The 17,246-nt window shown below is 40.6% G+C and overlaps 1 protein-coding gene across 27 annotated transcripts in view; it reads left to right on the forward strand.

Annotated features, from left to right (window-relative positions):
- The window catches only part of NCOR2 (nuclear receptor corepressor 2), a 495,829-nt gene that overhangs the window by 367,912 nt on the left and 110,671 nt on the right, over nt 1-17,246 (forward strand). For all 27 annotated transcript variants that reach the window (XM_056534054.1, XM_056534035.1, XM_056534070.1 and 24 more), the window contains one exon: nt 6,831-6,973. In XM_056534054.1, the coding sequence (XP_056390029.1) occupies nt 6,831-6,973 (143 nt within the window). The remainder of the gene's footprint in view (nt 1-6,830; nt 6,974-17,246) is intronic.

Raw genomic sequence — 17,246 nt, forward strand, 5'->3', positions numbered from 1 at the left:
TTAGTGCCTATAGCATTCACTGGACATGTATGTTTTTGTTTTGTTTTGTGCTATACATTCCAAGATATGGTAAGTTTAGAAAAAAAAAGTTAACAGGGTTTTCTGAGATGAATGGCGAAAAAATGTCAGCTTGCTATGGGGTGAAATAACTAAAAACACCATGCCTAACAGTCTTCTGCTTCTTGAGTCTAGCATTGACTCTCCAGTTCACCCTCTGCTCCTGGGTCACACAAGTTCCCTGCTTTGCTGCTGATGTTCCCAACACACTGGAACCACTGTCTGGCCTCAATGGTTGGTGGCAGTCAGTTCGGAACGCCATCAGCAGAGTAAGAAGAGCACTTCACCCGGGGGTAGTAAACAGAAGAGGGTGGACATAAGAAGCAAAAGACTGCTAAGCATGGTGTATTTTGTTATTTTATAACCATTGCAGGTTGTCACTTTTTTAATTATATCAGAAAATCACTGTAAATACAGCACAAGCAAAACATTAAAAAGTAGGTTGTGATCCCAGTAAAAGTTGGTGAGATCAAGGACACTAACATATGGCAGCATGCAAATATCTCGATGGTCTCATGATTGAGCTCTTTTGTGCAGAGATTTTCCTACAATAGTCACAGTAGTGGTCAGTAAAGAAGAAATGTCAAGCAGATCAATATGTAGCAAGTTTATTTGTATTTTTCAGTTGCCCACATAGATAATAAACCAGGATAATTGTTCTCTGTTGTTTTGACCTGAAAATTGTGTTTTAAGGGACTCAAATCTTAGTAAAACTTGTAAAAAAAAAAAAAAAGCAAAAAAAGACTGAATATTCTGTGAGCTAAACTGCTGTTACCAAATGTTATAAGTCACTTAGTGCCACAGTCTCTGTATCATTTTAAGCATTACAGCGAGCAGGATAAGACAGACATCCATTAATGGTGTAGTTGTCAGTCAGGGACTAAACAATGATGCTGTATGTTCTTCAGCTTGACATCTCCATTCATTTTTGGCAGATTGTCAGAGTAGTTTATGAAACAATAACGCTAGATTTGGCAGCAGACCTAAACAGCAAGCACTGTTGACGGAGGCAACCCTGTGACCTTGAGAATTGGTCCTGCTGGATCAGTACAGTGATCCCTCAACTTACAGTGGTCTCAACATACATTAGTTTCAAGATACAATGGTCTTTTCTGGACCATTGTAAGTTGAAACCAGACTCAACATACAATGTTATGGACAGTCCAGATCTGTGAAATATGTCAATGGCTGGAAGAACTGACAAATCAGAATGGGCATTCACTGGTAAAACCCCTGTATTACTGAAGTGTATGCACTGAATTCCTGTCTGGTATCGCCCCCTACAGTACAAGGAGGTATAACAAGTTCTGTAATCTTTACCTGTACCAGGGTTAGCTGCTCCTTTGGACACCAGGTGAGGGCGGCTCCATGTTACTTTTTTAGGACACTGTGTACTGTACAGGACCCCGAAGAAGCTCCTGTCCTCTACATAGACCAGTGTTTACCTCTTGTCCTGGTAAATTATTCAACCCCCTACATCAGTGTTTCCCAATCAGGGCGCCTCCAGCTGTTGCAAAACTACAACTCCCAGCATGCCCGGACAGCCAAAGGCTGTCCGGGCATGCTGGGAATTGTAGTTTTGCAACAGCTGGTGGCTCCCTGCTTGGGAAACACTGACATAGACCATGATTTACAGCTCCCAGTAGATTTCTTACTTTTATATTTAAGGATTTATCTATATTAGTTATCTACTTATTTTTCTTTAATCCTCACTTTTTCCTATTTTTGGATGACATTTTTTTGCCTTTAGAACCGATTACCAGGTTTCCATAGAGTTCTGGTCTCAACATACAATGGTTTCAACATACAATGGTCGTCCCGGAACCAATTAATATTGTGACTTTAGGGAGCACTGTATATACATTAGAGCATACAGTGCCCCCATACCGATCCCTGTGAGGCCCCCTCATTGGAGCCATACTTGATAGGCTTCTCCCGTCCTTGCGCTAATCCTGGAGGCTGATCCTAACCATTTGATCAAGATCTGAGTATTCATAATTCAGGTGCACCACTTACAGCCGGATTTAAGCTTCTTATCCTAATAGACTTGTTTGCCTGATCTCTTAAGCAGATATTTCACTTGCTACATATAAGACGTTCTTTGCAGCAGTGGTCAGTAATTCTGACATATGTAAAAATAAAAAAATGAATGAACCGATCAGCCATAACATTAAAACTGGTGAAGTGAGTAGCATTTATTATCTCATGACAATAGTATCTGTCCAGGGGTGGGTTATCTTAGGCAACAAGTACACAGTTCTTCAGGTAGATGTGTTGCAAGCAGAAAATAATAAGTGTAAGTAATAATAAGCTTCCCAAAGATGGCAGCCTGTTTTATGTAGTGTTCCCAGTATACAGTGAATAGCAGTTATCAAAATGAAAAAGACAATGCTGGACCAATGAAAGAGGTCATTGATCATCATGGAGAGCACAGGGTAATCCCATCCCACTGAGGAACTACTGCTAAAAAGGTTCATACTGGCTAGAATAGAAGGTTGTCAGAACAGACTGTTCACCACATGTATTGATCTGCATAGCTGCATATTGGTCAGAATACCCTTTGTTACCCCCTGTCTACCACCAAAAGAATCAGCTGGAGTAAAATGGAGTAACCGACTTATTTGAATCATGCTTGTGCACATGTCACTTACCGGGGGGAAGAGATGACACCAGGATACACTGCTATGAAACTTTTGGGTCTTGGCATTCACAGTGATGTGACTTTGACTTGAACCCCCTACCTGAACGTTCTTAAAGACAAAGTACACCCCTTCATTGCAATACCTAATAGCTTTGGCAGTGAAATAATGTATCCTGCCACACTGTCATATTCACAAAACTATAACTGTACAATTGTCTCAAAGAGTTCAGGGTGTTGACTTTGCTTCCAAATTTTTTAGATCAATTGAGCAACTGGGAACACAAGTCCAATCCTGGAAGTCACATTTATCTTACAGGACTTGAAAGATCTGCTGTTAACGTCTTGCTGCCAGATACCACAGGGCATTATATCAGGTTTTATGGTGCCCACACCTTAATGGGTCACAGCTGTTTTTAGCACTAGGGGAACTTAAAAAATATCAGAAATTCATGATGGAGAATTCTGCAGCTATTTTCTTCCTGTGGGGTAGATGTCACTCCAGACAAGTTTAAATCTGAAGCAGGGGTGTGGAAATAAAAAGAAAACTACTTGTCCAAGGGACTAAAACGGAACGCAATCTACTTGTCCCTCATGAAAATCCACTTGTCCTGGTAGACAAAATAATTTCAACCGGAATAGTACGTTAATATGGTCTATATTAGTTTTTGCACTTTCATTTTTTCCTCGTTCTATAATAGCCATAACTCTTATTTTTCCATCTACAGACTAATATGAGGCTTGTTTTTTGTGCGACAAATTATACTTCGTAAGGACACCTTTCATTTTACCATAACTTATTCTCGGAAACAAAAAAAAAAATATTTGTGAGGTGAAATAAAAAAAAAAAATTGTGGGTTTTCTTTTTTTTTTTTTTCGCCATTCACCTTCTGGTCAAACTTACATATTATTTTAAGGCTGGAACTCCACTGAGGTTTTTGCCCTGCGATTTTTGTGGCATAAAAACGCCAGAAAAAACGCCAGAAAAACTGCCACAGTTTTTCCCTGCGTTTTGGCGTTTTTTCTTGCGTTTTTGCCTTTATGTGGAATTAGCCGTTTTTGGCCCCTTTTGCTTTTTTTTTTTTTTTTTTTTACAAAATAGTTGGGTACCAAAAAAAAAAAAGGATGCAGTAGGGATGTAAAAATGTATTTAACTACATTTTTATTTTTTATTACAAAATATTAATAAATATTTTTTATAAAGTGTGTGTTCGTTTAACTTTTTTTTTCTCTTTTTTTCCCCACATTTCTTATGTAGTACTACTACTCCCAGCATGGAACAAGACTGTTCCATGCTGGGAGTAGTAGTACCTGTACTATAGACATATCGCCCCGGGTGTCAGTCTGACACCCGATGCGATCGTCCATAATATAGCAGAGATGTGGCTCTATACAGCACTTGCATCTCTGCTCTATTCACATCACTGGCCATTCATATTTCCCACCCAGAGCTGTGATTGGCCGGATGGTTGCAGCCAATCACAGCTCTGAGGAAAAGATGAATGAATGAGCGGCCAGCCCGGAGTACAGTGCAGAGCAGGGATGTGAGCGATGTATACAGCTGCTCTGCATCTCTGCTATAGACAGGACGGTCACAGCGTGTGTCAGTAGTGACACCTGCTGTGATGTGTCCTTTAGCAGGCACTACTACTCCCAACATGGAGCACACTCTGCTCCATACTGGGAGCTGTAGTACCTGCATTAATAGACAGATCGCAGCGAGTGTAACTTCTGACACCCGCTGCGATCTGTCTATTAATCCAGGTACTACAGCTCCCAACATGGAGCAGAGTGTACTCCATGTTGGGAGTAGTAGTACTTGTAGTTAAGGAAAGATCACTGCGGGTATCACTCCTGACACCCGCTGTGACGCTCCTGTATAATGTATAGATGCAGCGGCCGGCGCTCTCCTATGGTCCCCTGATTTCTTACAGAGAGCTGTGATTGGCTGGAACCATCTGGCCAATCACAGCTCTCTGCGGGAAATATGAATCTGTGTATATATACGTCAGTGCAGGGGACCAGAGAAGAGCGGCTGCCACAGCTATACGTTATACAGGAGGATCGCAATGGGCGATCTGTCAATAAGTACAGGTAACTACTACTCCCATCATATAACAGTGTGTTCCATGCTGGGAGTAGTAGTACTACCTAAAAAAACACGCACACACTACATTTTTATTATTGTCGGCTACATTTTTAGCGCTTTACCCGCTCACATAAATTGATCCCTGTTTAAAAATTAATAAACATTTCGTAATAAAAAAGATACATTTCGTTAGGCACAATTTTTTCCATCACTACTGTATCTTTTTTATTAATTTTTTTTATGGTACCCTACGAAATTTTAATAAAAAAGGTATCTCGATATTTTTTTGGGACCGCTAAAGTCCAAAAAAGAATAAAAACGCCTGCAAGAACGCTTTTTGGACTTCTATGGGAGGAAAACGCCACGATTTCAGGGCAAAAACGCCAAACTAGGTTTTTGCAGGGCGTTTTGAAAATCCAGCCTCTGAGCCTGAAATTGCTGAAAAACGCCAAAAGGATTAAAAAAAACGCCAAACTGAAAAACGCCAAGTGAATCTGGCATTTTGCAGTTTACCATTGACTTGCAGCAAACATCTGGACGCGGCGTTTTTTCACTGAAAAAACGCTGTGCAGGAAAATTGGCGTTTTTGACAGCATTTTTGCGAAAAAAAACCTCAGTGGAGTTCCAGCCCAATACTTTGTCTGATTACACCAATACCAAATATAACTTTTTTTAACATATACATAATAAAAATAAAGAAAGAAGCCCCTGCTTGCCCCATACAGGGTTAATTCTATGAAAAATTCAGCTGCCGGGCGCCCGGAACTACATGTCCCGGGCGTCGGACAATGGGATTTTCACATCCCTGCCCTTAGTAAGTAAATAATGTCCCAAATAGATATGTGCCCCCAGTTGATAGAAAGGGTGGGCTCCCCCAGTAGGCAGACAAAGCCCCAGATGAACATGTCCCACATTAGGTAGAGCTCCCCTATATAAAGACAGGCCCCAGATAGATATGACCCCCATCAGGTAGGGCTCCCCAGTAGGTACACAGGTCCCCAGATAGATATGACCCCCATCAGGTAGGGCTCCCCAGTAGGTACACAGGTCCCCAGATAGATATGACCCCCATCAGGTAGGGCTCCCCAGTAGGTACACAGGTCCCCAGATAGATATGACCCCCATCAGATAGGGCTCCCAAGTAGGTATAGGTATCACTGATGGGAGTCATATCTATCTGGGGGCCTGTCTACCTACTGGGGAGCCCTACCCAATGATCAGGTAGGGGTTCCCAATAGGTGGAAAGGCCCTAGATAGATATTACCCCAGCAGGTAGGGCTCCTATTTAAACAATTATGCCCCCTAAGAAGGTAGGTTAGCCCCTGGTGATAAGCAGGTCCTCCCTTATTGAGTCATTAGGCAGTTAAGATATTTCACTGCTACTGTACCTATATCTCCCTGCTGCAGCCTAAACGAGCCTTCTTTGTTGGGATGCGCACGATAGGTGATGTCATCACCCGTGCTGCGCAGTGTGTCAGCGTCCTGGCGTCCTACGCTGCAGATGCGATGACGTCACCAATTGCGCGCACTCCTCCAGGAAGGCTTGTTATAAGCTGCAGCAGGGAGATATAGGTACAGTAGCAGTGTGTGCCGACGTGTGTGAAGTCTTCCAGAATTTAGCACTGCTTACCCAAAGCAGGGCTAAATGCCTGAGGAAATCACCTGCCCCGCAACCGAAACTGCATGTCCTGGGTGTCGGGCAATACAAATTCCACATCCCTGTGAAGTATATACCTAATAACTTAAAAAAACAGCTATCAATAGATGTAAACATAAAGTTATATTCAGTGAACAGAATCTAGTCAGATGTGAATGTGAGGGGTTAATAGCACATGATCTGTGTCCTGCATTTACCCTGAACTTGTCAAGCTAGTGACTGATGGAGCTGGTACTCTAGTGACACAGGGTTTGCATTCACTCTCCATATCAGCAGGCTTTCATCCAAGGTCTGGGATTTAGCGATGACGTTGTAATGCTTCATTTCACACTGTTTTGTCCTTCTCAATGATTAACTGTGCAATTCTGTTTCCTTCTTTTCCTCCCTAGGTTTGTTTGAATATGGCCGTAATTGGTCTGCCATTGCGAGAATGGTGGGCTCCAAAACAGTGTCCCAGTGCAAGAATTTTTACTTCAACTACAAGAAGAGGCAGAACTTAGACAGCATCCTACAGCAGCACAAACTGAAGATGGTAAGGGGCTGTGGCTTGGTGCCCTACTGATTGTCTTTCTTATGCTCACAATATTGCTTCTACTAATGCATTCTTATACTATATGAGGGTCTCCACAGGAACTGACTGCATTCATTTGTATGTCTACCATGTCTAACATATGGACACTACCAAATGCAGCATTGCATTTCATTGTCTTAATTGTTTCCATCTGATTCTGTGGCAGCAGGAAATCTAACATCAATATAATACCGTACAGTACAGTCCATTACATATTATCTTGCTAGTCTTACCTGCAATCTGCAGCTTGCGCTTATCTGTGATCTGCAATATATATATATAATATAGTACAGTGCAATTTCATTACATATTATCCTGCTAGTCAACCGTACTGCAGCTTTTGCTCACCCCCAATCTGCCACTTGCAGCTTGTAGCTTTTGCTCAACAGTGACCTGCAGTATATTGTCAATATGATATAGTAAAGGTTCATTCCATATTATCCAGGTAGTCAATCGACCTTGAGCTTTTGCTCACCTGCGACTTTTTTATCCTGCAACCTGCAGCTTTTGCTGCCCTGCGACCTGCCGACTTGAAATGAAGAGAAGGATTTTTTATGTTGTTTTGTCTAGTTCTATCTATCATTATTGATTTTGCACATTTGTACGGTTGTATTATTTTAGGGTAAGCCGATAAGAATTAGGACCCCTTTTTTCATCTGTTACAAGTCTGTCCTTGCGCATTGAAAACTTTTTACCAAATGTTGCTAGGACACAGCCAACTCCTATGGCACTTCAAAAACTTTCCCCCTCTCTTCTTAACCTCAGTTAACACGTTTGAAAATTTCCCAACGTAAAACTTATTTTTCTCCTGTTGTACTTTTCCATCTCCTGAAAAATAAGCACAGACGGTCTATAGTTGTGCCAGCAAGATTAATAACCAAGCACACAGGGTGTAGGGATTCTTTGAGCTCTGTCTGCATATTGCCAGTGTTCTGTCTGTTCTTGTGGGAGGGGATAAATGTAGACAATGCTAATAATGCATAGCTGCCATGTCCAATTGGCATGACAGCCAATGTAAGGATCTATAGTGTGGTAAAGAAAGCAAATCTTGTATCCCACATTTTTAATATGCTCTTAAATGGACAACATCAATCACTGGGATACATACAAAGCCACCCATGTGTGAAAAAAACATGCACATAAAATGTTGTTGTTTTTTTTAAAGTATGCTTTATAAAAAAAAATATTCATAGGATGTGTTGGTCTTTAGACTGAAGACTGTAGAAATGAGCGAAGTTACAGTAATTTGATTCATCACAAACTTCTCGGCTCGGCGGTTGCTGACTTTCGCCTGCATAAATGAGTTCAGCTTTCAGGTGCTCCGGTGGGCTGGAAAAGGTGGATACAGTCCTAGGAAAGAGTCTCCAGCCCACCGGAGCACCTGAAAGCTGAACTAATTTATGCAGGTTAAAGTCAGAAAATGCCGAGCCGAGAGGTTCATGACGAATCGAATCACTGTAAGTTTGCTCATCTCTAGAAGTCTGTATATTAAATGCATAAAAGAGGTGACACATGTAAACCCAAACATCAGCACGGAAGTGGGTATTGTGTCACCAGGAATAAGACATTTTTGGGGGTGGGTTTTAAACTACCCATAAGATTGGGGTATATGTTGACAAAAAGGCTCAAAGGTATTCAAACATTCAGATTGTGTGTACACTTCAGTACCCTTGTTGGATCTATTGATTTCAATTGACTAATTGTAATCTAAAGATGACTGTTTAGTTTGTCCCTTAGTGCATACTGTTTCTGTGGGACACAAGCACAGACATCCACACTTTTTTAAAACCCACAATAAATGGCATACTCTTAGAAATGAAGTAGCTACGTTTAGGCTCAGTGGTATACTGTTTGGCCAAGTGTGCCACTCTCTACCTTAATCAGTGATTGCCAGCCCTAGCATGGCCAGGATAATTTCAGTTTCTGTGGACATATAAGATGTCCATACTACATTAACCATAGGCTGAGGAAAGGCAAAAAAATCACAACCGTTATTCAAGAAAAAAAAAAGCCACATTGATGTATATATGGGACATATATACTAATAGGACTAAGGGAGATACTCCTCAAACCTTGTGCAGAAGAGCAGTTGCCCATAGCAACCAAACTAATTTTAGATTTAACTTAAAAATGAAAGCTGGAATCTGATTGCTGTGGACGCCTACTCCACTGCTCCTTATTTTATTTATTTTTTTAATTTTTTTTTATATAGCGCCTACAGATTCCGCAGCGCTCCTTACATAGTTACTTTATTTATAACCCTGTTGATCCAGAGTAAGGATCCATTATGAGGCTAATGCCAATTGACCCACAACAGAGGAAAAATTCCTTCCCGATTCCAATATGTCAATCAGAATTTTTCCCTGGATGAACCTTCTATCCCTATAAATCTAATACCCGTAACCTGTTTATTGAGATATACATCACAACATCATGTGGCAGAGAGTTCCATAGTCTCACTGCTCTTACAGCAAAGAACCCCTGCCTGTGATGATGGTGAAACCTTCTTTTTCTCTAGACATAGAGGATGCCCCCTTGTCATGGTTATCGGCCTAGTTATAAATAGATCACTAGAAATATTTCTGTACTGTCCATTTATATATTTGTACATTGTGATCAAATCGCCCCTAAGATGTATTTTCTCTAAACTAAATAACCCCAAGCTTGATAACCTGTCTTGGTCCTGTTATCCTCCCATACTATTTATTATCGTTGTTTTTCTCCTCTGCACCTTCTCCACTTTATTTCTCAGAGGATTTTTTTCCCACAACTAATGTTAAATGAGCACTGCCATTTGCAAACACATTTTATATAATGTGTAGAGAATAACATTAATGCATACTTGTAATATACATTGGTTAAAAAAATGTGAATATTTTTGAGTAAAAAATATTGTCCCTGCAGCTATTGCCTGTGTGTCTCTGTGTGGAGGACAAATACAGGAAGTGTGGACAAGTCAAGCAGGGCTCTGTGTGCCCCCGGCTCACACAACAGGCTAAACCCAGAGACTGCTCAGAGCCCTGCTTGTCTACCCACACTTCCTGTATTTTGTCTCTGCACATTTTTTTTTTACCAATGTATACAACAAATATGCATGTAATGTTATCATCTGCATTATCTAAAAAGTTTTTGCAAAGGACAGGTACCCTTTAAACTTACAGGCCTATAGTTTCTAGGATCCCTTTTGTTAATCAGCCTTTTCCTCATCCTCCTCCACCATTACACTTTTTGTTTTAGGGGACCAACATTTTTAGTTTTAACTTTATTATCTATGTAGGCAAAGAATATTTTCAGGTTTTTTTTCTTTCTTTGTTGCAATTTTTGCTAATTTTATTTGTTTTGTTTTTTTTTTTAAATAATTTTTTAACACCTCCCCAATGACTTTTTAGTAGTCTGAACGCTTTCCTCTTATCATTTATTGCATCCTTAACAGTTTTTTTTTTAACCAGATATTTTTTTTCATAGGGTATGTGTCGATATATTCAGGATGCTCTTAAAACTGTCCCATTGCACAATGTCTCTGGTGTGCCGACTCCTCTCGCTTTTAAAAAAAAATAATTCTTTGTTTTCCATTTTACACCACATATAAAAGGTAAAATGAGAACCTGAAGATCACTTATATTTTACACTTACATATAGAATATTTCATAATAATGCATAGAAGAGTAAAGTACCGTATTACGTAGTACCAAGAAATCTTTGTATGAGTCTATGCTGATTACTCATAGATCTTAAATTCCAACCTATATTTTCCCAGGAATCATCTTCAATTTTCCCTACAACTTTTTCTCGTTGAGTTTTACGGTACTACCTATTTCCTTATTCCAATCTATATTAGTGTTCAAACTGTTATACAATACAGAAAGCCCTGACTCCTCCCTCTACTTTAGATATTGTTCGGTGGCAGTGAGGCATACTACAGGGGACCCAAGTTCTAATCCCGGATAGCAGAATTGCTGCCTGAATGATCTAAGCTGGTAGTCTTTCGTTCACCACATAGTTGGGGTGCCCTAAGCATTTGTCAGAAAAAATAGGGATGACCTGCTGACTGTATTTGTAAGAGTCTTTACTACTTAAAGGGGTACTCCGGTGAAAACCTTTTTTCTTTTAAATCAACTGGTGGCAGAAAGTTAAACATATTTGTAAATGATTTCTATAAAAAAATCTTAATCCTTCCAGTACTTATTAGCTGCTGAATGCTACAGAGGAAATTCCTTTCTTTTTGGAACACTGATGACATCACGAACACAGTGCTCTCTGCTGACATCTCTGTCCATTTTAGCAACTATGCATAGCAGATGTATGCTAAGGGCAGCATGGTGGCTCAGTGGTTTGCACTGCTGCCTTGCAGTGCTGGGGACTTGGGTTCAAATCCCACTAAGGACAACAATAAATAAAGCGTTATTATTATTATTATAATAATAACGTCAGCAGAGAGAACTGTGGTCGTGATGTCATCAGAGAGCATTCCAAAAAGAAAGGAATTTCCTCTGTAGCATTCAGCGGCTAATAAGTACTGGAAGGATTAAGATTTTTTAATAGAAGTAATTTACAAATATGTTTAACTTTTTGCCACCAATTGATTTAAAAGAAAAAAGATTTTCACTGGAGTACCCCTTTAACTTTCCAGAAACATCCAGGGAAATCGCTGATAAACTTTTCTGGCAGCAGACTGGTTAAATCTGTGCTTAAAATGTATTTTTTTCAATAAGTGTTGCTCATCAGAGAGAGATGCTGGAACAGAGAAGGTGAACAAGACCTTCACCATAGTAACCATTGTGCTCAGTCACTGTATGGCTGTTTTCCCGGTCTGTTTGTCTTCAGGTTTCTTTTTAGGCAACAAGAAAGCAATTAAAATGCAAGCAGAGTGTATGTTTCCAAGTCTTGTGACTTGCATTTGGTTTAAGACAAAATAAATAAATGAAGAAAATCGGTTTTCTGATAAGCAGCCATGTCAGGCCATTCATTACCTTGTAACTGAACAGAATTACTCTGTGCATCTTGATGCAGTTTTCCAGTCCCTGAATGGAAGTATTTCAGATGCTTTTAGGGACAGTCTGCAACATGTATATAAATAGCACATATCCGGAGGGGCCATTATCAGAGTACAAGTCTAGCTAGCTGCCAGATGACTAAAACCCTCCATCAGTGTACAGGTGAAGAGACAGTGAAAATTATACATTACTCGGATATTTGTACATAAGGGTGCATTCACATTCACAGTCCGAGTCAGATCTCACATCTGCCCTGTTTATGTCCATCACATGTGAATAAACCGAAAAGCAACACATCTTCCTTCAATACTGCAAGGATTTTTAGTACAAAGAGAAGATCATGCTAGAGGGGAGTCGACTCTGGGCTGTTGCGATGTGTGCACCACACTCACTCTTTTTTGCATTACATATACTTGCTCTAGACGAAGTTCTTACACCACATAAGTAGATAGGCGCTATATGTCTTCACTCGCTCCACATTATTTAATATGTATTTTGTACAGTAATCAGGGGAAGGACAGTAGGAGTACTTTACATAAGGTGATTGAACGTACAATACATAAGCCCTATATGTATCCAGTTCTCATAGTGACAGTACAGTAATTATGAAAGTATATATCCTCCTGATTCATGATATATACTTTCCTGCTTACTGTACTATGAGGACGACTCCAGACATATAGGGCTTATTGCACTACAGGCTAGTACCTCCACCTTTGTGCAAGGAGGAGCACTGCCAGAGCCCTTCAAAATGACCTCCAGCAGTGCCACAAATGTGCATGTGTCCATTCAAACGGTCAGAAACAGACTCCATGAGGCTGGTATGAGGGCCCAATGTCCACAGGTGGGGGTTGTACTTACATCCCAACACCATGCAGGACGTTTGGCATTTGCCAGAGAACACCAAGATTAATAAATTCGCCACTGGCGTCCTGTGCTCTTCACAGATAAAAGCAGGTTTACACTGTGCACATGTGACAGATGTGACAGAGCCTGGAGACACCGTGGAGAACGTTCTGCTGCCTGCAACATCCTCCAGCATGACCGGTTTGGCTGTGGATCAGTAATGGTGTGGGGGTGGCATTTCTTTGGGGGGCTGCACAGCCCTCCATGTGCTTGCCAGAGGTAGCCTGACTGCCATTAGGTACCGAGATGAGATCCTCAGACCCCTTGTGAGACCATATGCTGGTGCGATTGGCCCTGGGTTCCTCCTAATGCAAGACAATGCTAGACCTCATGTGGCTGGAGTGTGTCAGCAGTTCCTGCAAGAGGAAGGCATTGATGCTATGGACTGGCCCGCCCGTTCCCAAGACCTGAATCCGATTGAGCACATCTGGGACATCATGTCTCGCTCCATTCTCTAACGCCACATTGCACCACAGACTGTGCAGGAGTTGGCAGATGCTTTAGTCCAGGTCTGGGAGGACATCCCTCAGGAGTCCATCCGCCACCTCATCGGGAGCATGCCCAGGCATTGTAGGGAGGTCATACGGGCACGTGGAGGCCACACACACACTACTGAACCTCATTGTGACTTGTTTTAAGGACATTACATCAAAGTTGGATCAGCCTGTAGTGTGGTTTTCCACTTAGATTTTGAGTGTGACTCCATATCAAGACCTCCTTGGGTTGATAAATTTGATTTCCATTGATAATTGTTGTGTGATTTTGTTGTCAGCACATTCAACTATGTAAAGACGTAAGTATTTCATACGATTAGTTCATTCATTAAGATCTAGGATGGGTTATCTTAGTGTTCCCTTCATTTTTTTGAGCAGTGTATATAAGCAACTACTGACTCCCCACACCACTGTTTTGCAAGTTCTGAATGTTCTCTGTTCTCATAATTGCATCACTTTAGGTTAATAATTGCTGTATTAGGGACAGGTAAAACAGCAGCAGACAAAAAAAAAAAAAGAGAAGTTGCTGCGAAGCTAATCCATTGCTGTGGCTTTGAAGCTCCTCATGGCCGAAGATTCAAAAGAAGCACACTCACTGGACCTCGACAACCCCTTCACATGTGCAAGCATGGAAGATAGAATTGTGTATTCTTGGCCACTCATGGACACAGTAGCACATTCAAAAGGGGTTAAGTGCAGAAGAAAGTTCCTCAAGAACTCTCCATTGTTCTGGCTTTAGGTCCCGTTAATGTTTGCCCCTTTGGGTTACTAATGGTTCTCACAGGGTTGCAGTTACTGGCCACTTTTGTTCAAGGGGTCTGTCAACCATATAGAGGGACATTTATCAATGTTTGCTTATGTAGTCTTTTTTTTAGTAATTTTTTCCTTACTTTTTTTTCTGCTTATGTGCGACATATTTATCAACTGCTTTCAGCCTGTTGATAATTTTCTTTCACGTAAGCAATTTTTCCTTTTTTACTTTGGTAGTAGCTTTTTCTGCTCCATGTTTGAGCTGGAGTAAATTTAGTAAATTTTTAACGCTGTTGCGACTTTTTTTTGCGCAGTTGCGACTGTCGCAGTTAATAAATACCTGACTACCCGTAGTCCATTTTAAAATTATTACTACATAGTAAATTTTAGGAAAATTTGCTTTTCTCGCTTTCCAGTCAAAATGTCGCATGAAAAATCGTGTAGTCGCAGTTGCGACAATTTTGCGACAATTATAGTAAAGAAAACCTGACTAAACTCGTTGATAAATGTCCATAATAGTGCTTACATCTTGAAGAAGCTTATGTTCCAATTTGTCTATCTGCTTCTGTCTCTCCTTCAACTTACTGCTGGTTAGTTCACTTTTTTTTTTAAAGGGGTACTCTGGTGGAAAACTTTTTTTTTTTTTTTTTTAAATCAACTGGCGCCAAAAAGCTAAACAGATTTGTAAATTACTTTTATTAAAAAATCTTAGTCCTTCCAGTACTTATTAGCTGCTGAACACTACAGTGGATTTTTTTCTTCTTTTTGGAACACAGAGCTCTCTGCTGAATCACGAGCACAGTGCTCTCTGCTGACATCTCTGTCCATTTTAGGAACTGACCAGAGCAGCATATGTTTGCATTGGGGATTTTCTCCTACTCTGGACAGTTCTTAAATTGGACAGAGATGTCAGCAGAGAGCACTGTGCTCGTGATTCAGCAGACAGCTCTGTGTTCCAAAAAGAAAATAATTTCCTCTGTAGTATTCAGCAGCTAATAAGTACTGGAAGGATTACGATTTTTTAATAGAAGTAATTTACAAATCTGTTTAACTTTCTGGTACCAGTAGATTTAAAAAAAAAAAAAATTTCACCAGAGTACCCCTTTAACTAGTCCTCCTGCAGCACAGACACCTCTTTCAATGCCTGGATTCTTCAATGCAGCATTAATAACCAGCTGCAAAGTGTGGCCAGTGCAGTGGAATCTCAGCAGCCACAACATTTGCAACATTGTCATGCAGAAGGGCAATTCTTTTTTTTTTAGCTGGAATGTCAAATTTAATAGCAACCTCCTCCAACCATTCTGCAATGTGTGCAGCTGTGTGTCTTTTCTCCAGTACAATGGTTGTGAGCAGAATTCATCTTTCACTCATCCCTTATGTAGCTATTCTGTCTAACTTGTTCTAAAAAGAAATCCGATCATGGAGGTGCAGCAGCAAACCACTTCACCTGCAGTATCTATCTGCAGCTGATGCTGATCCTTTACCATCATCTGTACTTGACTCTCCTTGAATCTGGTGGCAGCAGTGAAGAGGACACAGAGGGACAAACGTGGAGGAGAATATACACAACTTAAAGGGGTACTCTGCTCCCTAGAAAACGTATCCCCTTTCCAAAGGATAGTGGATAAGATGTCTGATCCTGGGTTCAGCAGGGAGATCGTGGGGTTCACCAGTGGGGATCCCGCCACTGGTGACCACCACGATCTTCCTGCTGAACCCAGCGTTCGTTTAGAGCATTGTGTGCAGTACCGGAGGCCCGTGACGTCACTGCCACGCCCCCTTAATGCAAGTCTATGTCACACCCCCTCCCATAGACTTGCATTCTGATTGGTTGCTATGAGCAACTCAGCAACTTTTCCTCTACACAGGTTTTGATAAATCTCCCCATGGTCGTTTACTAAATGTGTGAATTTGCCCTTCTACCAAATATTAACCCTGAACAGCCCATACACGTGTGTGTGTGTGTGTGTGTATATATATATATATATATATATATATATATATATATATATATATATATTTATATTCTATTTAAAATATACCATATTTTAGTATTGCTATAGTGTATTTACCTCTCTCTCTCCTCTCCTCTCCTCTCCTCTCCTCTCTCGTGGAAATTCCAATTCCGCTGTCCACAGAAAAAATGATGATACTTTCTGTGGACTATACGCATAATGCATTCTGTCTGAGGCGGCACATTTCCGTGCATTCCTAGCACCAGCAGATTATCACGGCGCACGCAGTCTGCATGTCGTCACTGAGATTTTCTGTTGTGTGCACATAGCCTAATGCCGTGTTTACCTAGCAGCCGCAGTGCCATGAAAAAAAGCGGCCACTGCCTGTTTTACAACATGAGCGAGTTGAGAACATAAAACTACTGTTCCCTGTATGACCTACTTACTGCCTGCCCCTGGTATAAAACTGCCAAACACTGTTACCTTTGTATAATACTGCCACACACTGTGCCCTGAATATAATACTGCAACATACTTTACCTGTGATATAATACTGCCACACACTTTGTCCCTGAATATATTACTGCCACACACTGTGTACCTGGTATAGTACTGCCGCACATTGTGCACTTTGTATAATACTGCCACATACTATGTCTCTGGTATAATACTGCCACACACTATGTCTCTGGTATAATACTGCCACACACTATGTCTCTGGTATAATACTGCCACACTGTTCCCTTGGTATAGTACTGCCATATTCTGTGTCCATGATATAATACTGCCACATACTGTGTACCTTGTATAATACTGATACACACTATGCTCTGAAATATAATACTGACAAACACTGTGTCCTGCACCAATTAAATGTGTATTTGTGTCCCCTTAATTTGACTCTTCAGCTTTTGCAAACAACAACTTCCAGCATGCTGGGAGGGGAGTTGTAGTATTGCAACAGCTGGTGGCCACCTGGTTCAAAAACAATGATATATATCTATCTATCTATATATAAATATATATATATATATATATATATATATATATATATAAAACTCAACGTGTGTGTGTGTGTGTGTATATATATGTATGTATGTACGTGTATGTGTGTGTGTGTGTGTGTGTGTTTGTA

Source organism: Hyla sarda, chromosome 1 (assembly GCF_029499605.1).
Source record: "Hyla sarda isolate aHylSar1 chromosome 1, aHylSar1.hap1, whole genome shotgun sequence".
Classification (NCBI taxonomy): Eukaryota; Metazoa; Chordata; class Amphibia; order Anura; family Hylidae; genus Hyla; species Hyla sarda.